Source organism: Puntigrus tetrazona, chromosome 3 (assembly GCF_018831695.1).
Source record: "Puntigrus tetrazona isolate hp1 chromosome 3, ASM1883169v1, whole genome shotgun sequence".
Lineage (NCBI taxonomy): Eukaryota > Metazoa > Chordata > Actinopteri > Cypriniformes > Cyprinidae > Puntigrus > Puntigrus tetrazona.
This window is the reverse complement of record NC_056701.1, coordinates 23,455,355-23,480,794: the sequence shown is the minus strand read 5'-3', so window position 1 is coordinate 23,480,794 and position 25,440 is coordinate 23,455,355. Positions and strand designations below refer to the sequence as shown.

The following is a 25,440-nucleotide window of genomic DNA, read 5'->3' as shown; positions in this document are numbered from 1 at the left end:
GCAAGGAACTGTAATGAATTAATGACTTATTCTCACTTGTTTTGCTTCACAACAGATAAGTAATTTAAATACAATAGATAAAAATTCATGAATAGTTAGCACATTTAAGTAAGCAAAGAATGTTAAAATGATTGCGTTTAAATTAAATATAATTAAAAAAAAATCACATTTTATTGTACATTCACACAATAACTTATTTAATTCAGTGTTGCTTTCTATGTTTGTAATAATTTCTGAAATGATTGCAATGTGACTTTTTCCTGCACCAAATTAATTCAATTGTTGTCCAAATTAGGTTGGTTTAAATATGGATGTAAGTTAGTGCCATTTACTGTGCGTCGCAAAATTTTACAATGATACCAGAATTTACTCAGACACCTTCATCCTTACTTACATTATCAGTTTATTTACTATAGTTTAGAATTAGATAATACCAATTACCAAACAATGTCACATTAGCAATTAAAGAAAAAACAAACAAACAACAAAAATGAACACTCTGGTCAACGTGTCTGCATAATGTTTTAATTTAAAAACAATTTTACTGGTAGTCCACTGCAAGATGTTTTGGGTATAATATTGCAGTTTACTTTTTTTTTGCTATCCTTGCTTACAATCCAGCTTTACTTCTAACTGGCCAAGCATTTCTATATCCTCAAAACATGTCTTGCACAATCACATACATCGAAAGCTTCCTTTAGTCTGCAAGCACCCTTAATAAATGACCTTAGGTTTAAACGTCTCGAGGAAACACTAATGAAACAGGTCAGCAGCTGAGGAGAAACCCGCACTGATAATGAAGGGACACGAGACCCCTTCGTCCATCAGGCTTCGACCCGCTCGGCGAAATCACGTTGTTGCGTTGAATAAATTACATATGATGCTGTATCAATTGAGCAATACAATGACAAGCCCTTCCGTCTGCACGAGCCATCATTTAATTAATTCGGGTTGTTAAGAGAGAGGCTGTCTGGGAAAGAGGTTGGGTCAGCAGTCCATTACAGGGGATAGATTTCTGCATCTCGGTAAATTGATTAAAGCATGTGATGAATGGACACCGAAACACTCAGCCAGGAGGAAAACACACGGGACAGGAGCAATGATGTCATCGAGGAGGGTGGGGAACATGGGAACAGACTGTTCTGTTAGAACCGGAGAGCTCTGGAAGACACCCGGTGATTTATTCCCGACTATCGCTCAAACTAGGGTCAAGACGCTCTCTAATGGGTTCATCGAAGGGTGAGGTAGGGTTTGCATTTGACACGGTGTGTGAATTAGTATTTTGCAAGCAGGGGAGGTGCATTACACCGATCTTGCCAGAGGAAAGTTATGAATTTATTATCACGCGCAAGCCATCTAATTTAACCAGCAGCCTGGAAGCACGGTTTATTGAACGTGGGTGAAATCAAGTAATTTTTGCAGATGACAGTCTGTTTTCACACTTGCCCCTCATAAATGTAATGAAATAAATTCAATAATAAATTATGCAAATAATAATTGCATTATCAGAATCGAGAGGGTCTTATAGAAACAGTATGCACAAAAAAATGCTTAGCTCGGATGTTCAAAACTGGACTACATTCTTAATAATAAAGGTTTTCAGAGCAATGCCAAAGAACCATTTTTGCTTACCCAAAGAACCTTAAAGGGAACGGTTAAAAAAACCTTTTAACTTTATTAAAGAATTGTAAAAAATTTTTGAAGAACGTTTCCACTTTAAACAACCTTTATTTCAACGAAAAAGATCCATGGATGTTAAAAGGTCTTCATAGAACTGTAGATAATACCAATAAAATACAAAAAACAGCAACAAAAAAAAACAATAGAATAGCAGGGTTATATCAAGTAGGGACCTTCACAGCACGTAGTTCTAGGAACTAATTTCCTAGCTGCATTCGCAGCCCAGAAACGGCAGATATTATTTGCCCTGTTAAAGTATGTTCACTCGCCGGCCATATTTGCAACACGATCGGCTCTTTTATGTAAAAGGCGGGACTATTGCACGTTGCAGTTTGATAAGTATAGAAGTGAACCATCTTTGGATTTCTATGAACCAGTGAATGGAGGACATGGCGATTAGAGCCGTTTTTGTTGTGTGTCATGAGTTTTGTGATAACGAAGATATTAACACATGCTTTACAAAAACGACTGAATCTCCTACGACTTGAGGTGTTGAGAAAAGAACAAAACGCTGCAGACAACAGGTGAATTCAGTTCTCAGCATTTTCCATGTTTGTGGAGTAAATATATTTACATAGCTTTTTAAAAATGCCAGGTAGCCAGTGTTTCACATCTCTTCGGCCAATTAGCATACACTTATGTCACTGATAGATGGTATAGACCGTTTTAGACCCTACCCTAAGTAGGAGCTAATCTAGTTCCCTCAAACTAAGTTCCCAGAACTGAACAGACTATGTCCCTATCTCCTGTGGTACAAACACACCAAAAAGTGGGAACTATGAAAAGGTTCCTTTGGTGCGAAAGCCCCTCAAGTCAAACACGATGACTTTCCAAGTGACCTTAAAAAGAAATGTTAATGTTATACAAATATTAATGAAAGTCGGGCTGTCAAGCTCCAAAATTACAAAAAAGCACAATAAAAGTTGTCCATGTGAATTATTCCATACAGTTGAAGTTTTCAGAAACTATAAAATGTCTTTGTGCTGAAATCATTATTCACTTGCTCATTTTTGGGTGAACTGTCCCTATAAGGCCTACTATATACATTAGACATGTTTGGAAAAATATATAATACCAAGTCAGGCTGTCAAGCTTCAAAATGACAAAAAAAAAAGCACAATAAAAGTTGCCCATGCGACTTGTGCCATACATTTGAGGTCTTCTGAAACTACATTAGTTTAATTAAAACATTAGTTTAGGGTTATGTCTATCAGCATGTTCGGAAAATCATGATTCCAAGCACTAGTCAAACTAAAACTGCAATTTCCCCTCTGGATAGCACAAAGAGCATTTATTTTTATCTGTAACATTTAGATTTTTTTTTTATTTTTGAAAAAAAAAAAAAAATTAAAAGACATTAAGCCCTGAGAGGCTCAGAAGCCCCACAAATGAATACATTCAGCCAATAAAGAATTGAGGAGTTTGATTCTCCAGCATACAGCAGGTGGACTGGAGATCATGTGGATATGAAGTTCAATTTGGGCAACAGGAAGCACCAGCCAAAACTCTGTAAGTGCAAATTCAAACAGATGGAGAGCGTGAATACTGCGGACAGTAATGCTGTTCCCCTAAATGACGTCACACACTCACACACACACACACACACACACTCTCTCCCTCACTCACACAAAGCACAATTCATTCCTGAGCTCATGTACAATATGCACCGAAAAATGCACCAACAAGCACCGAAAAATGCACATTAAAGCAATGCAGAAAATAACAATAATAATATACACATTTCTTTGAGGGTCCTTGAAATTTGAATGTTCCGTATTGATTAAATGCGATTATGTCTTGTGTACATCTTCTAATCTTTTATACACTAAAAACTATACATTCAGATCATCTTCGAAACATTCATTATCTCTTATAGGCTCATAAGTCTTCATCATAACTTCAGCCTACAGACAGAAGTATTGATAAAATACAGTGCAGTACATACAGTACGCTGTGTACTGTGATAGGCATATACAACATTTTAGTTTATATACAATGCAGAATATATACAGTAAAATGTTCAAAAGTCCACATTCAGATATACGGGCAATATTTTCGCAAGTAATTTCCCAGAACTCTCTGTGTCTTATACAGTATATAGCATGCACGGTCCGAACCAAATATTCACCAGATCTAACAAATCTGAAACTCTAATACCTCTTTGCTTTGGTGAAGACTGGTTGCGTAAACCTGGCAAGGATGGGAAGTAACACAAGGCTATTAGATCGGAGTCATAATCTCAACTGTCAAGCACTCTGGGAATTGTTTAATCTTGTACTATTAACTACACAATTAAACTTCATCTGGCAGCTCTCATCAGGTTGCGACGCTAGCAAATGCTTACAAAAACAAGGTTTGAATGGCTTGTCATTCCATGATGAAAATAACAAAAACAAAAAACAAAGCTGAAGTAGCATAATCCAATTTTTGTGTTATAATTACTGGCTGTTAATATAGCCATAAAATAATATGTTTGGCACATCTACAGAATGTTAAACATTAGTAGCTGTAGATACGTGTACCTGTCTCTTGTTTAACAAAGATCTAACTGAATTCAAACTGCGTTAAGTACTATTGATTAATAATATCAAATTTTAAACTTGATTATTATTAATACGCTCATGGTAACATGAATGTCAATGCTAAGAAAATGTTACAAAATCTGTTGGCTTATGCTATAAACGTTTTAGCAACAACGGTTCAATACTATAAATAGTAAAATTCAAGTGTATATTTCAAAGAGTTATGCATAAGTCTAGCAGTTATATTTGGTAAAGCAGGTAAAAATCTGAAAAGCTATTTGTTTAATGCCAAAGAAACATTTAAAGGTGAATTAACCCCAAAATCTGCACTTAGTGAATTAATGTGCTAAAACTGATGCAAAATCAGGGTATGTTGCTTGTACCTTTAGATATTTCCATAAGTTTAAAGACTCCATCATCTAGAAAGCATCTTGTCATCAATGTTAGAGCAATTTGTGTATTTCAAATGATTAAAACACAAAAGATATGTTGTTCTAATATCTAAATTGAAAAGATTTCAGATGAACAAAAGACACCCAGATCAAAACCAAACATAGACGCCTCTGTGACATATGCATGCTATCAGCGGTGGGAGCACACTTTTGCAAGCAAAGATGAAGGATAAAAGTCAGTCAATATGTACCAAAATCCAATTCAAGTTAGTATTTTGAAAAGCCGTACTCAAATCCAAACTGGAAAAGTGGTGGAAACAAATATAAACTGTACTATGTGAAGGAAGCTAATCCACACTAGGCCCTTTCCAAAAATATAGCAGTCTGTGATACAGTATCCCATGAGCTATAAGCTAGACCAATTCAGATCACAAGTGTCCAGAAAGTCTGTGGAAAATAAGCTAGAGGAGTTGTGTTCATTAATATGAACCATCCCATGCCCCTCCCCTCCAGTCCCACCCACTCCGAGCTCCAGCCAATCCATGGGATCGGGGCCGGAGTCTATCAAATCTGAAGGGGAGTGACTGGAGAAACTCATGTCACATGTATCCATCGGGGAACGTGGGTGGTCTAGGATACTCGCCGTGCTGAGCATTTGGTTGTGGAGGTCAACAATTAGCGTCGTCGGTCCTCCTGGCTCCACTCCCAGCAAAGGTTTGCCAGTAGTGCTTTCCAGGAAATCTTCAAGACGCCCACCTCCTGTGCCACAGTTGCTGTGCGTCTTAATTGAAGGAAGTTGAGGTTCTAAAATTAAAGTTTTGAGGGACGTATCAGGAGGACGGGAAAGACTGAGAGGGGAGGAGCTTGAGGAAAGGGGCGTGTTCGGCCGAAGCCTTTCGAGAACAGGATCCGGTGCTGCTTTAAAGTTCTCTGAGATTTCTGTAGGACGCAGGGAAAAAAAGGGTAAGCAGCTATACTCTTCTCTCATCTGACTTGCTTTAAATGACAATTAGAAATAAACATCACCTCCACGCTGAATTAGGATGTCAAACAGGTCATCAACCTGCTGATGGCAGCCATTCTCCTGCAAGAACATCAACATCATCAGATACTGGCATCTCATTCAATAATCAGATCTTGGATCTGCTCCACGAAATCCATGAAATAGCTCAAATGAAACGGGAAAATAAATCCTAAAACAGCACCAATGGTGAGTAATCGTGGATTTCAACACAAAAGGATGGTCAGAAATGTTAGCATGAAAAGAAAACAAGTTAATCTCGCAGCAGAACAACAGAAATTCAACAGCAGATGGAAGAGAGATGAAGGACGAGAAGGTACCTGATGACAAAGAGCTATTGGTGAACACAAGGTGGAAGGAGAGAGCAAAGCATGCTGGTCCAAACTCACACACATGTCCTCCTGACAGACAGATATGGATGCATATTAAAAGGTATTGTTCTGTCATTATTTTATATACGAATTCTTAAGCATTTCATGCAGTTCAATGTAACATATGGATCATAAAAGTAACCCATATTATTAACACACTATATTTCAAGACTCCTGAAGTCTAATCTCCCAAATAGTAGTTGACCTGTACTTGCGGTGCTTATTTGGTGTTTTTGATGTCTTTTGAGATGGACAGACATGCTCATCATTGAACTATATGAAAAAACTGCATGAACGTACTCCTCCTGGGCTCCACATGAAAAATTACGTGAAGGAAGGAAACAAAGGTATGAAACAGAGGAGAGGTTTTGAGGTCAGATTAAGCAGAATTGGTAAAGATACTGTGCCAAATGATCAAAACGGTTCACATGCATGTCTCAATAAAGATGTTTGCACAAACACGTTGCGCTCTATTTATATCACAGACCTATAAATCCGTACTCTACTAACAGAATCTGTGCCATATAACAGTCTAGACACAACTCCTATTAGAATTCCTGCCTCGTATGACATAGATTTTGTTATTTAGTTGAAGAAAAGATTCTTACTGGCCCCAAGACAGTCTTTACATAGAGTACAGACACAAACATAAGCTCTGCTCCAAAACCCTTTTTTGTAACTCTTTCCAGCTTTACACAGTCAACAGTTCTTAATCCTAGGTGTTCTGAGATCTCTTTGGCTCGAGGCGTGCTTCACATCAGCCAGTGTTTCTTGTGAAGAGCGGATTCCAAATTTGTGAGTGTTTTTGAATGGACTCCAGGTTATTCATGACTCTGGTTAGAAGACTTTAGACAAGGGAATCAATTTTTTTCTAGTCTGCACTGTGAAGGTTTACAAGGTTTGCTGCTTTCAGTCGAGCATATCAATAGCTAAATGTACTACCGTTTGAGGTCTGTGAGATTTATTTTTAATGTTTTCGAAATAAGTCTCTTACAGCTCCCCAAGGCTACATTTATTTGATCAGAAATACAGTAAAAGAAGTAAAATTAAAATGTATTTTTTTTTTTTTTTTGAATACAATTTTAAATGTAATTTATTCCTGTGATGCAGGAATACTCCAGTCTTCACGATCATGCTAATATCGTAATTTGGGGTCAAAAAACATTCCTATCAAACACTATTATCAAGGCTGAAAAAACTTGTGCGGCTTAATTTTTTATGGAAATCAGAACCAGAAACCATTTTGTAAACCGAGATTCTTTCATCAAGTTCAGAAGAGTAAAAACAAAAACTTTTTGCAGCTATGTAAAAGTCTTAAGATCCTTGCACGCTTAGTTAATAATTTTCGTACTGCGTTTTTTACTAGTTTTACCTTGAATTTGTCATACTTTCCTATAATAACTCTTCCTATAGATCAGAAAACAAAAAAGTGAGCTGGCACTTTATCAACAAAATAATTATCAAATAAAAGAATAAAACGATTATTTTGTAAAAAAAAAAAAAAAAAAAAAAAAAAAAAAAAAAAAAACTTACTGACCCATTACTGGGGATTAATAATAAATAAATAAAAAATAAGTTCTACCAAAGGGGTCACATACTTTTTCCACAACTGAATTTGTTTACAACGATGCACATTGCAAGCACACCAGGTTTCGAAACAGGTCTTTGATACGCACATAATCCAAACACTTACGTTGTTGTTGTTGTTGTTGGGAGATGAGGGGACGGGTTCGGTGGTGTTCGTAGAATCCACCGGAGAGAAGAACGGTTGGATATTGGCTGGTGATGAGATGGATGTGCAGCTTGATGCTTTATAATTGGTCGTCACATTTAGGTCTGGCTTTAGTGCCTGTCAAAGTAAAAACATGCATCTCAATTAGTCCCGATGTTAATGGGCTAATAGCCCATGCCTGCAGCCCTCATTTGAAAACCAGTGACAGTGATTAGTCATTAACATTTTAATAAGTGGGTTTGAAAGTCTCATAACCGTGTTCAATGACTTGTCAGGAATAAGGGATGCCTTTATACATATCATTAATTTATATGGACAGTTTTCTGCAAAAGTCCTTTCCTATTAGCTGTCATAGAGTCTCAATTAACATTAACAGCTTAAAGAATGAACATGGCGATTGAAATAGTAGTAGTATCAGCTGAGATTCTCAGTAAATAAAGAGTGTGAAAATGCAGCAATAAAGAGTTGTTGTGCTAACCTTTTTGATTGGCTGTTTTAAAATGACGGTTTGTACGGGCTGTTCTGATTGGTTGTTTTTGTTAAGGAATTCAGTCACTGATTGGTTGGGAAACACGGTGGGTGCAGACTGCAGTCTCTGAAAATGAGATAAACATCAATGATTACATAATAATTGTATAGATTTTGACATCTCTAAGCACAGAGGCACAAGTTTAATCTGATTGGTTACTTTGCCCTGGGTGCGGCGGCCTCTGGCTGGTGCCTCTGTGTTTTGATTGGACAGTGTTAGCAGGAACTGGTTGCCGTTGCTGTCGGTCACTATGGTGGGGGTGGAGTTTGAGTTGAGTACATCCACCGGGAATGAAGAAACAGGACTTGACTGCTGCTTGGTAAGTGCTTGAGGCAACTGCTGGAAAAATGGAAAAGAAGAAAGGTTAGCAGAAAACATGAGATGTGCCATGATTTTCCATTACAATAAAAGTTCAGTGTCTGACTGCTGCTGTGCCACAAACATAACCCCAGGAGGCTGAGGTGTAGTGCTAGGGTGTCAAGGGAAATAGTGTAAAAAAAAATATATATAAAAAAATATAAATATAAAAGTACTCTTAGGATGCCCGTAGTTCAACAGCACTATATGTCCCCACACTTCCCACAAGGCTAATGACTTTTATGATCTATTTATTTTTACATCTATTAATGTTTACATTTTTTTCCCCCGGTAATTTTTGTGTAAAAAATGTAATTGTCAAGGCAACATTTAGCAGTGGTTAGTTTTAAACTGGGTCCTTCACAAAGGGATCACGACTCAAAGCCGGTCAGGATTCAGTTTTGGAATTGCTCTTTAAATGACTGTAATGAGACGACAGTGTCATCTCAAAAAGGAAACTCTACTGACTTGTTTTTGTTGGTTGTGCTGTTGTTTTTGTGTCTTCCTCTTCCTCTGATGTACTTGTTGCTGCAGGTTGCGCTGGTTCTCTTGCATTATGAGCTGTTCCTGCTCCAGCTCTATTGCAGCCACTGTCTCTTCCTGAGGAAACACCTGGGCTCTGTCACCATCTCGCTCTCCTCCATCACCTCTATGACCTCCTCCTTAAGAGTGGCTCTGATCGCATCCATGCTGACTCCAGGAAGCGCCACGCGCTTGCCCTTCAGCTGCGAGCGCAGAGATTCGACCAGCTGCTGTTTCTGTAGCAGCATGCGGGTGAGCTCCTGAATGCGTCGGTCCTTCTCCTGGAGCATCTGGTCCTTGTCTATAGGGGGCGCCGCAGACCCGGACAGCAGACAGCAGGAGGACGGAGATGTCCGGCTGCCGGGCTCCTCTTTAATGCAGATCGTGGAAGGGAGAGGAGGAGAAGGTTGCAAGGAGAGCTGGGTAAGAGGAGAGGTCACCTGAAAGGGACAGGAACGGGAAATAACACGAATATTAAGAGCCATTCAAAATACTCAACTTGTTGAGGGAACACTTACAGTACATAATTGTATGAATGTAATAAATCTATATTTTGGGTATACGAGTCAGTACAGTAAAGCATAACAAAACTACACTGCATTAATATTTGCATGCATAAATACTTACAGCTACTGCACAGCTACTTAATAAACAACTTTACTACTATGCTAAAATAAAAAATGAAGACAAATACAATTTTTCATTCTATTGTAGATTTTTAACCAAATAAATATAAATAGCAATCAATTTTATATTCACATCATACAAATGATATTACTGAATTATATTATTATTTTAATAAAATAAATTGTTATGAATTATTACATATTCATTTTTGCAAAAATAGGTTTAGCCTAATTATTACTTTGAAGTAAACTCCTTTTACTTTTATTAAGAAAATAATTACGATATCATCCTCAATATTTAGACTGACCGATTTTCTTCTAAAAAACAAAGATAGCTGAAATCTAGATGAAATATTATTTTAAACTAAACATTTAAATTCTACTACAAATTATTATATCGTTATCAATTATATAACCACCATATTTGTACAAAAGTATTAAGGATTTTACTTTTATTTTACTATTGCTGAAATCCAATTTCATAAATAATACATTTTTATTTATTTATTGTTTATTATAATTATGCAACCAGGAGATGTTCTATGTTCTATATATTTTCACAGTCTTATATATTTATTCATTACTTTGGGCAAGTCTAAATGTTATATATATATATGATATATATTATATATATTAGATATATATATATATCTATAGAGATAGTTGTACAGTTGATTTTCTCTCTTTTCAAGTCTTTTATAAATAATTAGACCAACAGATTTTCAACAAAACTACAGTAGGATGTTATTTTTTTTATTTTGCTACTGCCTGAAGTCTAAACTTATTGTTTAATCATCAATTATCAGGCCATGAGATCTTATAAAAAAAAAAAAAAAAGGAGTAGGCAGCGTTTTCCTGTTTGCTGTGCAGTGTAGCCTCAAGCTCAGATCTGTTTTGTGGCGAGTGAACACTCAGAGGTGACATGCAGCTTTGACACATGCATCAGCCTCTAGCTGTTGTGGTGCAACGCTTCACTGGTCACTTCCACAGCAGACACAGGGTAAGCCTATCTGTAAATGTCACTTTTTACACACTTCATAACGTTTCACAACTGCTTATCCCGAAGTTATCCTTTTTATCCTTTTGAAGACTAGCAGCACAAAAGCACAGGAGACATTTACCATTTCCCCAAAAGCATCTCCATTACAGCTGGTTTCATCTGGGCTCATTCCAGTCGATGAGCGCTCCGAGTGGGCAGGGGAAACCGGAGGGGAGGAGCTAGTGCTGCCAAACTGCATTATTGGAGCACCGCCCCTTTCTGCAGCAGCAGCAGCGAATGGGAAGGAAGCAACCCCCAGGCTCCTGTCTGCTGATTGGGTGGAGGAAGAGACCCCTCCCACTACAGGGGCTGGTGGTGTGCTGGTTTTAGATGTTGTCGGTGTGTTGGTGCCACCGTTCTGCTCGTGAAAATTCTTCAGCCGCTCAATAAGGTCGTTTTTGGTGCCGGAGACGGTTAAGCCCCGCACTTTTAACTCCTGCTTCAGCTCTGCCACCTGCAGGAAGTGAAGAGAATGACAGGATGTGACAGGAGTCCATTAAAGGAGTCCATTTATCCCACGGTTTCAAAGACAAGGTTTAAGTCTAGTTCCAGTCTGAGCTGTTTCAACTCAAAACAACTTGCACTAACTGATCTTAAAATATTAAAAAAAATTGTCTCATGATGGACACTGGTAATGTTTTTTTTCTAAGGCATGCTTATAAAAATGACTTAAAGCTCCTAATTTAACTACGGCCTAATTCTGGCTTAGTCTAAACCCTATCTGTGATACCAGGCCTAATGTTTATTATCAAAGCAGGGGATTCAACCTTCAGCTCATCCAGGTTGGAAGGCAGGGGTGCTATTTTGAGTCCGCCTCCGATCGCAGTGGTCTGCTGATTAGTGGATGTTGACTGAGGGGGCGTGTCATTTTTGGATGACGACGGGCCATTGGCCAAGGCAGGCTGCTGATCAGCAGGAGGCCTAAATAAAATGTAGACAAATTGTAATGTTAATTGCCTTACATTTTTTTGCCTGACAGATAGAGGTTATATAATATAGATTTTATATATTATGTAAACAAAATATTTTATATCAATTGTGATTAATCATTGCCCAGCACTAAAATATACTTTACTTGTATTCAAGAAGGATGCAGTCAATTAAAGAAAAAGTGACAGTTTACAAAAGTTACTACATCACTGTTCTTTTGAACTTTCTATTTATCCAAAAAAGTAACGTAACATAAAGCAACTATCATTCAATATATAAACAAAATGTACAGTAATTTGTCAGATTTTTTTGATAATGTGTTTTATGTGCTTTCTTGCAATTGAAATCCACAGAATTACAAAAAACACATGCAGACAACACAATGAACATGCGTCATGTCTTACTTGGGTGGAGCAGGCAGGATGGTGTGGTAGTTGTAGTTCTGCTGCTGTTGGTTGATGATCTGCAGCTGGAGAAAGAGCTGCTGTTGATAGAGGAGTTTGGCGTAGGAGGAGTCGAGCAGAGGTGGAGGCTCACGCTCAGGTTTCTGGTCTGGAGGAACATACTGGTGATACTTCAGCTTCTTCACCTTGGGTTTGTTGTCCCTTACCTTCTTAGATCTCTGAGCAGGGCGCTCACTACCCACTTTACCACCCTACGTGACACAGAAGGCCATTTAGCAAGAAAGAGGACTTATTATATGTTTAAAACAGCAATTCTGGCTGTCCTGGGTTAGAGGAGGAACTGTCACCTTTTGTAGTGCAGGAGCTTGCTTGTGGCCTGTCGTTCCATTGGTTAGTTTCTGCTGAGGGGCGGGGCCAGCTGGGTTTGGCAGCAGTGGAGGAGGAGGAGGAGGAGCAGGAGGGGGCGGGGCCTACGACAATACAGAGAAGAACATGAACTTGAAGAACTCTATCGTGTTTGCATGACTGCATTCAGAGAGCACAGACGAGTGTGTGTGTGTGTGTGTGTGTGTGTGTGTAAATGCAACTACAGAACCAAAACATTAACGTGTGCAGAAGATCAAGTGCTTGTTAGCAGAAGTGTGTGTGTGTGTCTGTGTGTCTATGTGTGTGCTAGAGCTGAATGAAGATGGTGAGCACTGCAAATAATTCAGGGCTCTTGAGAGCTGACTGAGCACAAGGAGCTGCACGAAGACTTCAAAGTGTTTGTGTGTGATATTCTGATGATGAAAGATTATTAGCTTGTTAACTTTAGAGGGGTTTTACTCAAACTGCCAAGATCTGTACAGGTTAAATCAATAGCTGAGACCATCTGTTTAAGACACTCTATTTACATTCTGTGCATTAAAAATATACCTTTATATTTTACACACCACTGATACAGTTTGAAGTATTTTATTATTATAATTATTATTACTACTAACTTATATTAAATTCATTTTTTAAATTCGAAAAAAATTATTAAATTTAAATTGTTCATTTTAACTTTAGTTAAAAAAAAAGGTTTAGTTATCTATTGGTTCTTTTTTTAATTTTAATGCATCAGTTTTTGGTCATTTAATACTTAAAATGAAAATCAGAAAATCATTTTTTTTTATTGGAAATGCATTAGAGATGCACTGGCTAACTAACTGAAATAAGCTGATTATAAATAAAATATAACTATTAGATGAAGAATATTTTATAATATCTTCTTAATCTAATCAAATTTTTAAAAAGGTTTATTTTTCAAATAGCAAAAACAATTTCTTATAGTTTTAAATTTAGTGATCAAAAATGATGAATTTGTTTTAATTTAAATGATCATAAATGGTGTATGTTCGACAAGAAAAAAAAAAAAATGTAGGGTGCACTGAAGCAGAGAATTTTCATTCATTTAGATTTTGAATGTAATCGAAATTCATTAAAATACATTTTAAAACTAATCTTTAAAAAGGCAAGGTAATCTGAATGGAACATTTTGGATTTCGCTAAATAAACGAAATACATTTCTGTGACTTTGAGGTCTAAAAATTATGCTTTTAAATTTTTCCCCAAAATGTTTTAAAGTTAGCAAATTGACATACAGCACCTGTTTTGGTGTGGTTTCATTGGCCGGTATCTCCGGTGGAGACGGTAAGTGTCCTGGGCCGAGGGGAGAGTCCTGGCGAAGGCTCTGCTCGGGTGAGAACGCGTCACTGCTTTCCTCGTCAAACGAAGAGCTCTCCGCTTCTACTTTTGAAAACTCTGTCTCTGAAGGAGAAAAAGTACTGTAAGTAAACTGCAGTGAATTAAAATATAATGTCCACAGCTCTAATATACTACTATTATTTCCACAAAAAAAAGTATTAATAAAAAGAATAAATAAAAAATATGGTTGTAATAACAATCATCAGTAATCTTAAGTAAAAAACGGCATGAAAGAAATCTCTGATCTTTAGTGCGCAGCTTCCACATTTCACTTACGCTGCACTAATATTGTCCCAGAGTGAATAATAAAACCTTTAAACTGCAGTGCATGATATTTATATTTAATTTGAGCGTGTTCTGAGAGCGTGGCATTATGCCGATAATCATTAACTCTCTAATTAGGTTATTTAGGGATTAAAACAGTTTAAGCCATTCTGTGCAAACGTCTTTCATCATTCCTTCACTGTGCTGCATTGTGTGACGCGGCATAAACTTCACGGTTAATCGACTCACGCCGCCACGGAGCGGCGTATTCTGTATGAACATCAACGTAAATTCCCCTCTAATTAATTTAACTTGGTGTTCGACGCACACCAATCTCATTACCATAACTCTGCATTAAATTATCACCCTCTGCAGCGCTGCAGGAACGTGGAGGGATATAAATATGAAGATGAATGCGCGCACACACCGCTAATGACGCGCTGGATTGAGCACCGAAGAGCTTGTGTATGGATGTAGATTGAGGGGAAGAAGGGAATGATCCGAGGAAATGTGCAGTGAGAGGAATATAAATGAGAATGTTAGGTTGATGGGTTTTTTTAAACCGCCAATTTTTGTGGACGATATAAGGCTAATATGTTTAAGACAGCAACAACTAATCAACTAAGTTGATAATGATAACAATAAGCAACCAATTTCTTACACAGTTAACACAAAAATGTTTTTTTTATATTTACAATTGGGGTCAGAGCAATTTACAAAAGGTAATTATGGTTTTATTGATAATATTACATTATGTAAAAATTCAAACAACATGCTTATTCTGATTTGTACACATTAAAATACATAAAGTTATAAGTGAGCATATTCAATTTCACTGTGTTTTAAAGGAGTAAAAAACTAAACTTACGACAGTGGCAATTTGTAAAAATTTTGTTAGTATTTTTATTTGATAGCTAGTACATTTAAAAATATCTAATTCGTATTTGGGGTGAAAGTAATTAATTTTTTTATGTATCATAAGTGGATTTTTGTTGCAAATATGCCTGATAAAATTGTTACACTGAATTTAACATTTTAGTGGGTGTGTCTATATCAGGGGAAAATTTAAAAATAGCAAAAAAAACTAAAATTGCTGTTAAATTAAACAGCAAACATTTACATTTTTGGGGGGCAGGAAAACGACAGCCATTTAAAGCAGTATTACACTTATTGTTTGTCTTTGAGCCATTTATTAATATTCATATTACAGCTATTCACCCATTTACACTTATTCATGGTTAATATTATTTACTTATTTACATGTAAAATATATCAATTTAAAAGCGTATAATAAAATAGATTAGCGACAAAATTGTTAGTCCATATTACAAACATTTTAAACTAATCTGAGATAAAGCGTACACTTACTATAGTAAAAAAAAAATAAAAAAATCTTCAAACGGTACTGACACGAGGGGGAACTACGTCTGCTGTTAAAACTGTGAAGTAAAATTTACAGTAGTGTGTAAAATATGTCATGCGTGAAAATAGTACCTATGATGGCTTGTTTGAGACTGCTGTGAACTGGAAGGATGTTTTTGTGAATGAGCTCCATCGGTCCGGGCCGCTGGGAGATTTTATCGTTCAGATCGTCGGCTAGACGAGCTCGTTTTAGCAGAAGCTGCTTGGCTTGTAGAGACGGCTCAGCTGATGTCTCTGTATACAGAAAATACATACAGTTAAAAAAACAAAAAAAAAACACACACGTGCAAAATTAGCCATGTATTTAAAATAATGTAAATGTAAAATAACGTATTTAAAATAAATGCTTTTAAAGCACATGCTGCATCCGAAATTGCTAACTTGCTAACTACAAACATTAATGCTATATAGAACATACTTTTTAAGCAGTCGCTAAGCAATTGCTTATTCCAAAGGAGTACCTAGTCAGAGATTATGCGATTTGGGACGCAGCCGTAGTGTTTCTCTGAGGTGTGCGTCAGGGTTTGAAAATACTCACCTTCAAGAATGTGCATCCTGACCAGCTCGGACCTCTCGGGACGGCTGCGGATCTTTCTCTTCAGGTAGTCTTCAGTCTGAGATACGAGAGGAAAGTAGGAGAAATAAAGTTATAGTGTTTATTTTGGCTTGACTGGAAAGAGACGATGAAAAAACAATCTGTGAAGGACTTACCCGAGCTCGTTCTAAACTTCGCCTCTGCTCATGAAAAGATGCAGAACTTTTCAGCGCTGGAAGGCAAAAAGAAAGGGAGAGATAAGACTATTAAATCCAAAGTTGATGTATAAATGTATAACGTTTCTGCTGTGAGGACTGATTTTTTCGGTAAATGAGAAAAGTCATAAATAGCAAACTCGTTATCTGCGTCGTGCAGATTACAGGAAACATCTTTACTGCAGTGAGGTGCAAATACTTTTCTGATTTTTTTTGGATCAGGTGAAAAAGTTATTTTTGTATTTAAAAAAAAAAAAAAAAAAAGTTTCAGAGAGAAAAAAAATATATGCTTGTTAAAAGAGCTTGATACAGGAACAACATATTACTCTGCACCTCTTTACTCCAGGAACACGTACGCATTTGTGCGCGCAAAACCTAAAAATAATATCGCAACACGCACATCCGGAAGACAGTTTAATCCAGCAGGTTCACAGTCTTGAGTGTGTGTTTCTGCCCCATATTTAATACACCTTGAAACAAAGCTTCTCTATCTGGTTCACAGTTCACACAGCGTCTCCGGAGACCGAAAGCAAAGCCCGCAGAGAACATTTCTGTAAAATCATTTCTACATTTTTATTTTTAAATAGATTTTAATATAATTATATATATATATATATATATATATATATATATATATATATATATATATATATATATATATATATATATATATATATGTAATATAATTAAAATGAATATATATTGTTATATTGCAAAGTAAAAAAAAAAATACAAAAATCGAGAAATAAATATAAAGCCATCAATGCGTATGTGTTTAAATACATAAGTTTAGTTTTATGTATGTTTACTTATTTTTTAACATTTTATACGCAACATATTGCAAAAAAAATTATAATAATTTACAAAAAACATGTCAAATCAATTCTGCAATGTACTGTATGTGTGCTTTTTACAAATCAAAAAGCCAAATTCTGTAAAACAGACAAATATATAATTTGTGATAAATGCAAAGACGGCTCGTGGAAACAAAAAAGAGAGGCGAGAGGAAAAAAAAAGATGAGTAGGTGTTTATGAGGAGATTCTGGTGAGAGTGGTTGACTGCCCACAGCAACACACGAGCTCCTTTCACATCACTGCATCCACACACTATGCCCTTTAACCCTGACCAGCAACAACACAAAAAGCCTGAAGTGAGAACAAAAAGTGAGAGAGAGAAAGAAATGATGAGGTTAGTGTGAAAACCACTTGATGTGATTGATGCCTCATCGTCATCAACACCCCATTAAACGCCACGTGACCCGACCGCCATCTTGATACTAGGGATTCATTACATCACTGGGATCAAAAGCGGTCGTACTATCTGACAGAAACAGGCCAATTACTAAAGCTGATTATGCACTAAATGAGGATCCTACATTCACAACGGTCCTCCACCGTCGAAGACATGGCCATGTTTGTCGTTTATCTGCAGACGAGAAATTAACAAGGCTGAAAAGGTGAAAATTAGGGCACAAAACCTCTTATAACTGCACTTGTAGATGTCTGCAGAAGCGTTTCAGAGTATCCAATGAGTTCATGCCGCTTTAGCTTACGTAATCAGAACTTGTGCAGAAAGTCCCTGTAACCACATCCCCATCAAGATTCAGGCTCAAATCTTCAGATTTCCTTTCTCAACTGCATGCTGGATCTATGATTCGCAGAGCTGATAATGCAAACTTAAGTGTTTCTAAAACACTAGAACACGTTTCCTTTGATTAAATCACTTACAGTGTTATCGGCATCCACGCTTACTAACAATGCATGCAAAAATTTGTGTACTGCTCCTGAAATAAAAACTGAATTGAAAAACAAACTACACTGAAACACTTATATGCCTAAAAAGCCTAAAAAGGGTCTAGAAGTGCCCCTCTGGTCAGAATGGTGTTCTTGCTTGAGCATGCTTTACCCTTTCACTGGGTTTTCTGGGCCGCTTTTAGCCGCCGGACCCTCTGCAGTCTGCCCCCTTTTCCTGACACTCCTGACACTCCTAATCAGTTTGGCAGTCTTTTTAAACATAAGAAATTCTATGACAATGATGCTGATGCTGCTGCTGCTGCTTTCTCCTCTGTCTCACTCGCTCTTTTCGCCTCATGCTCAATGTCCGGCAAGATGTCGTTGGCCTCACAGGTTTTCCCATGAGTGCATATACATATACATACACACACATATACACACACATTCATTTGAGAGTGGAAGACGGCAGCTCAGTCAAGGGAGATCAGACAAAGCAGATAAGAGCGAAAGAGTGCAATCAAGTTGACAGGAAATGCAAGCCAGCACAGGAAGTGAAAGGGAGAAGACAGTGAAAGTGAGGCTCAGGAATACTCTGAAAGTGCAGATACACATTTGCTGGTTGCTCTTCCTTCCCGTTGGGATCCATATTTAGATGCAGACACTTATTGGGTGAGCTCTGTAAAGATCCCCTAGGTTGCCATCTGCTGCCATTGCGGTTTATTTCTATCTTGGACAGAACCTTTCTAACCAAACGACTTTCTATATTCTCTCTTCAGAGTATCCAGTTTGCGTCGCATAATCAAAAGGATTTGGAAAGCAAATGGCTTTGATGATTATAGCAGGCGTTTGACCTTTTACTAACAGATATAATGGGAAACATGGCATATATTTAAATACACTGCTTATCACCTGCTCACTGGCTCAACTGAGTGAGTGTGTGTATGTTTGTGTGTCTGTGTGTGTGTGTGTGTGTGTGTGTGTTTGTGCGCAACACACCCAAATGAAAAGCATGGCCAGCCATGCATTTACTTTGACTAATAGTGCATTAAATATCTCCATCTTAGACTAGGATTTAAAGCAATTGAAACATTTAGACTTTTTAGACCTTTTTAGCATTCAAATAAAACTGCAAAAATAATGACTGTTTTCAAACTAGTTTCCCAAACCTACTTTCCATGATTGCTTAAAGGTGACATATTATGCTCCATTTTACAAAGTGTAATACAAATCTCTGGTGTCCCCAGAATGTGTCTGAAGTTTTAACACAGAGCATTTATTATTCCATTTTGAAAATGCCTATTTTGAGCGGAAGCAGAAACACTGATATTGGTGCCCGTTTCTTTAAATGCAAATGAGCTGCTGCCCAATACCCCCTATTCCAGAATAGAGCCGTCCCATTACAGCTTGTGCCTGCTAAAAACAGGTTTGGATTCGGATTATCATGTTTATCGGGCTGAAATCAAACTTCCGATTTATGGTTTTCTGAGTGGATATATCCAAAGTTATGGAGGTAAACAGGAATATACAGTAAATAAATCTATAAATCCACCGCTCTATCGTCTCCTAAATAGGCTTCGGGGCGGAAATATTATCATGAGGTCCCTTTGCAACGTCACAAGCACTTATTTTACAGACTTAATAATGCAAAGTTACTCTTTTTCACATTTTTTTGTTCGGTAGATTTAGACACTTAAAACCTGAAAATAAATCTGATTATCATGATATGTCACCTTTAATGCAAACATGCCATGTTTCATTTATCCCTGAAATTCATGTCTCAGGACACCTATTTATGCATTGAATTTTATAAATAAATAATAAAAATTATAAAAAGAAAAAGAAAAAAAAGAGTTAAATAAAAACATAATTAAAACATAAAAGTAAAAAAAAAACGTAATCGTAAATAAAATACAAAATAGATACAAATAAAGAAATAAGACTAATATAATGAGAATTACAACAATATATTCTAATTTTCAGCGCAGCTTTCAATGAATCAACATGCCAGATGAATAATATAGAATGCTAAAAAGATCATTTATAAAAGATATCTGACAATTAAAGAGATCTCTAAGAAACAGCTTCTTAGACAGTATTTTCTATGGCATGACCGTTGCTGGTTGAACAGTGTTGACAGTCAGTCAGTGTGCCAAATGAGATGCTGATATCAGCAGACACTGGGTTCAAACTGGATCACAGATGCTGGAAGATATTATGGGTCCAGTATGAAGCATTACATAAAACTGCTTAGGGGAATGGTCACCTTATTTGAACCCTCTGCTTCTGCTTTTCTGGCTTTCATTTCTTTTTCTTTTGCAGATGATTCTAAGAAGAGATCTTAAGCAAGATTTCGGCGCTTCCATTATTGGCACGCCTCCTTAAAGGGCCAGTCATACAATCAATGCTTATTAGAAATCAAGCATAAATGCATTAGTTTGTGTCATGTGCACGCTTTAAAAAGTGATGCATGTAAATCATGCTATTTGTAGATGAAACTGGCACATAAAGCACTGGAAGCAGAGGAGGGGAAAAAAATAAAAGAAGAAAACAAAACATCTTTGATTAGCTAGTCCATCTCTCTCCAGACAAAATGAGTTGGTTACATGGAAACTGCATATTTGAGATAATAATATTAGATAATTTACATGCAAACTTGTATTCAGATTCAGATATAGCTTTCAGCATCATATCGATTTGATCATTTGGATTACACAGTGTTTCTCCAGCAGGTATCCTCAAAAGGTTAGGTCTAATGTTTTGTGTAGGAGTTGGAGATTGGAGGATAGCACATGATTGCAACTTACTGGTTATTGGTCAGATTCTGTTTGCTGATTGTTACTAAATGCTTTTAACATCATTGATAAAATAAAATAAAATCAAAATATTCTCCAATTTTGTTTACCTAAAAATATGATTTTTTTTTCTTTGGTATTTCGGTTACTCGCATTACTTACATTTGTAACATCGAGGAAAAAACCTTTGAAGTGCCCCTATTATGGTTAATGAAAGGTTTACATTTTGCTTTTGGGAGTCCCCAACAACAGGTTGGCATGCATGCAAAGTCAAAAACCGCTTTCATTTTCTTATAACATGCATTTATTTTGACCTTATTTGTTCAGCGACTCCCGAACGACTGATCGATTTCATTTAAAGCAGTGTTTGTGAGCTTTTAAAGCTCCAAAAGAGGCACCTAGTGGCTAAGAAGAAATTAGCATTTTCATTCAGGCAGACAATATGCTAAATGTTTCGTGCTGACATCAACATGAAACGGCTTGGGAGTCGTTTTTTAAAAAAAGACTTGTTTCAATGATTCAGAGTCAACATTGTAAACTGTGTGTTTTCAGATTTAAAACTTTGCAGGATGTTTTCATTCACTTAAGAGTTGTGTCACACACCGCATGAAAGCTATTTTTCAAAAAAACATAACATATCCACAATAGGGGCACTTTAAATTAATAATGATCCTATTATACAAAATACTTCGCTGTAATGTTCTCAAAGGCTGTTAAATTACTCTTGAACCTTTAATTGGTCAAAAGTGTTGCATTGTTTTAAACCTTGCATCCTGTGTGAGCCAACTTTAGTGTTAAAGTCTCGGTTAAGTGTCAGCAATATGCTTAGCATAAACGCCTACAGAGCCACTAAAATGAACTGACTCAAATCGACAACTACTGCGAAAAGTGTAACCGTCCTGAAGCTTGCCGGCCATTTGCTAAAACGGCTTCAAAAGAACCTAGACCCAAACCACTTTCAACAGAAGAGGATTGTCTCCGATGTTTTGCATTTCAACGTATATAATCTTAGCTTTGATCAATAGCAACCTAAATATAATTTGGTAATTTTTATACAAGACACTTAGTGAGTGAGAACAAGTGTATAAACGTAAAAAAAAGCGATCTGTTGAGTAATTTGGGCTGAGCTACTTTAAAGCTTTGACTTCAAAAAGGAGCTTGTTCAACTTACCGGGTACTTGTTTTACTCATCATTAAGCACTCAAATCATCAAGCAATCCATCTTTCACCATTTTAACTAACTTCAATCAAACCATACCATTTCAGCCAACGCGAGATGGAAACCTTTTTGTTAAAATCAAGTACTTAGACACCATCAGATTAGTGATGACCTGACAGTTAAGATCGAAGTGTTGTAGTTTTGAGATGAATGGGCCAACCTTTCATGCTCAGAGAAAAACCACAACGCAAAAGGATGTTCAACTCTATCTTACGTATACCAAACAAAATCAGCATCCTCGACAGGATGAGAGAGCCTAGCTGTGCCTACTACGTCTAACCGCAAGGCACCTACATTTCACCCAGATTCACATAAAGATGAAAACCATGAACCAGGTGCGGGACCGGTTTTGCTCAAGGAAGGTAAAAATGTCAAAAACCAGACCAAAGGAAGATTCGGGATGTGCTACAAAACGTCTGAGATCCTCAATCTAAACGCTAACAGAACTGCCTAATAACAACAGATTATTAACCAGTGCTAGATGAAGAGTGTGAGTGCTTCTTACGTGGCATGATCCCCTGGTTAACCAGCTCTTCTCGAGTGCGCCTCTGCTGAAGTTTGAGTTGGAGAACTAGAAGAAAACAAAAACAAAAAGTCAACGATGAAGACATTTAGTCACCTATCAAGAATTGGGCAAAATGACTCATCTAATTCAAACACTCATTCTCGGGACATAATTTTGCACTGTTACACAACAACAGATCGATCGGTTGGTTGGCTTCAGGAGAGCAAAATGCATAAACATAAATGAAACGAAACATTTTATAGAGTTCAAATCTAGTAAAACAGACGAGAGTGCTGGTCTGACGCTAACAGACCGGTCTTGTGCAATGAAAACACTCCAAACACATCTGAAAGTTACTCTGAGGAAATTGCTTCACTGTAGTTCATTACTATTGTAATGCATCAATATTTGCGTGTTCGGGAGACGGCGCGCTAAAGAAAATACAGCATAAGACACATATAAATACCCGGCGAGCAGCTCGATCTGTCTCCTTCATCCTCCTCTTGAACAAGCTCTTCCTGACAGCCGGCAGAGAGCTTATCAGTCAGAGAGGAGAGAGTACAGAGTACAACACACTTCCTCTTCCTGTTTCTGCATTCGATTTTAAACTGAAGTGTACGAGATGTTTCCACGGCTTACCACAGGAAGAAAGACCGTCAATTCTGTTAAATGAGTGTTTGAATATAAATAGAGATCAAACTAAAAAGCACATTTTAAAAAAAAAGGTCCTGGCACATTTACTGTGTAAAATACAATCTACAGCAGCAGCCAGAGGTATAAATGTTTATTTTACTTTACAGGTTATCTGGGTTTGGACTGAAACCTCAAAAGGTACAGTCACAACTAAATATTGGCTTGATCAAGTGATTTACCAGTAAAGCCACAAAGAGACAGCACACTGCTTACAGGCTCATATATAAATTAGCCTTTAAAAATTTCAGATATTTATCGAGGGCCCCAAAACAGAAATTCAAGCATCGTATCTCCAAGCCGTTCATGTAACATACTTACATCGGGCCCTGTTAGATTAATAACATGATACAAGGCTAAATCGAGACCTCTCTAGCTGTGGTTTTGGTTCTCGCATCTGACATTTTGACACATTTGCTCCTCGGCGTCATCATTAACCATGTGGCATAGAGTCAACATGTCTGAATCGAACCGTTAGAGGAATTACAATAAAAGCTATAAGTACATGCAGAAAAAATGTCAATAACAACAAATATTTAAACATAAATCGATTAATTTGACATACAATGTATTGTTGGATATTGCTACAGATATACCCCAGTTTTTGTGCTCTAGGGCCACTTTTATGATGTAAAATATACATTTAATAAAAACACAATTTGTTATAAAAACTTAATATCAATAGTATATCAACACGTATTAGATTTTGCACACGTATGAGGAATGTATAAAATTACATTTTGATGGTAATGATAAAGTTAATGACTAGTTTGAGATAAAGTCTCTTTACAAAAACATTTTATCGCCCCTCTGTCAACTGTTTAAAAGCCAAAAGATGTTTTGATCAAGGCTGGTGTCGTTGAGGTCTGTACCTGTCAGCAGGGGTCAATTTATGAACCGAGCGCCTATAGCAGCTGTTCACATGCCGTTTGTGTTGTGGGACAGAGCCAGCGCTGCACCTGTTGCGCTGCTAAATTGTGATCTGGCTTTATGTCATCGCAGCAGCTGACGGGCTGCTGAATTTTGATCCGGTGTGAGGTCACTAAAGGAGGCGAAATCGAGAGCTGGCAGGAGGTGTGCGCAAGCGCTTTCAGGAGAACAGTGCTGCTAACATACACGCTAAACCTCAACGCTGTGAGTTAATGACTGTCGCACCCAGCGTAAGCAAGAGAATTGAGGCCGATGACTCATAATTGCAGTATTAGGGATCTAAAGTTGGTCTGGGAAAATTGTGTGTGTGATGTGTGAGTTTTCCAGCGTCAGAGTGAGATACTGCAGCACAAACTACTGCCAAAACACATCATCCACACTGATTTAGCAACGTAATGTCACCCTCAGCAAACTGAAGAGTGAGAACAAAGGCAGAAAATAAAGGGATGCACATCCTAACCAAGCTCTATCCGTCTCGAAAGCTGTGATCACACTGCCAGCGCTGTTTTTGGCCAAGGTTTGCATACGATGGTGTGTTCTAAATCACTGAAATTATATTGTATTCTCCCATTTCTAAAATAAGTATCCCAATATATCGTCTTGTTTACCGTATTGCAATACATTGCAACATATCGTAGCGCAACCCCTGTATTGTGATACGTATTGAATTGCCACATTACTGCAGATACACAGCCTTATCATTTTCCCAAATAAAATGTTGAAAAACACTGAAATGCTGCTAAATAAATCAATTTACTATAGTTTAACATGGTTTAATATAATTTTATGGCTTTTGTAGAACTTTTTTCTTACACATTTACATAAAAATATATTTGTAAATATTAAATGTGAATGAAATAAATATTACATATGTATATAAACACACGCACACGCACTTATAAACACACTTTTTTGATTATTTAACTAAGCAGTGTATTTTTTATCGTACTGAATAATGCATGTCACGCCAAGTGATTTTCATGTGAATTTTTTTTATGTGATAAGATAATCTACAAATTTTTTTTGATCCTTAAAACCTGTGCTGGGGGTTAAAATAATAATAAAAAAACTTATCTGGGAATACTTTAGTTTGGGAATCAGTTCCCATTATTATTATTAACTATTATCTACAACCTTTGCCTCAGTAAACTCCCTATTTGCTGCTAATTAATAGCAAGCTAGTTTTTAGGTTCAGGTATGGGATAAGATTAAGGGATCAAAAATATGAATGCGTGCTTTAAAAGCAATAATAATCACCCGACATGCTAGTAATATGCATCC

At 37.0% G+C, this 25,440-nt stretch overlaps 1 protein-coding gene and 1 long non-coding RNA gene across 2 annotated transcripts in view; one reads left to right on the top strand and one right to left on the bottom strand.

Moving 5' to 3' along the window:
* Window positions 1–503: 503 nt before the first annotated feature.
* mrtfaa (myocardin related transcription factor Aa) overlaps window positions 504–25,440 on the bottom strand; it is a 35,306-nt gene continuing 10,369 nt past the window's right edge. Inside the window, 16 exon segments of the mRNA XM_043235087.1 lie at window positions 504–5,533; window positions 5,621–5,678; window positions 7,680–7,835; window positions 8,197–8,313; window positions 8,407–8,583; window positions 9,073–9,182; window positions 9,215–9,566; window positions 10,874–11,245; window positions 11,559–11,712; window positions 12,126–12,376; window positions 12,473–12,595; window positions 13,756–13,916; window positions 15,612–15,773; window positions 16,078–16,153; window positions 16,251–16,306; window positions 22,540–22,605. Coding sequence (XP_043091022.1) covers window positions 5,001–5,533; window positions 5,621–5,678; window positions 7,680–7,835; window positions 8,197–8,313; window positions 8,407–8,583; window positions 9,073–9,182; window positions 9,215–9,566; window positions 10,874–11,245; window positions 11,559–11,712; window positions 12,126–12,376; window positions 12,473–12,595; window positions 13,756–13,916; window positions 15,612–15,773; window positions 16,078–16,153; window positions 16,251–16,306; window positions 22,540–22,605 — 2,924 coding nt within the window. The 3' untranslated portion in view covers window positions 504–5,000.
* Window positions 5,665–7,502, top strand: LOC122341610. Its single transcript, XR_006250475.1, has 3 exons — window positions 5,665–5,804; window positions 5,881–6,047; window positions 6,235–7,502. It is a non-coding gene; the product is annotated as an uncharacterized LOC122341610 (long non-coding RNA).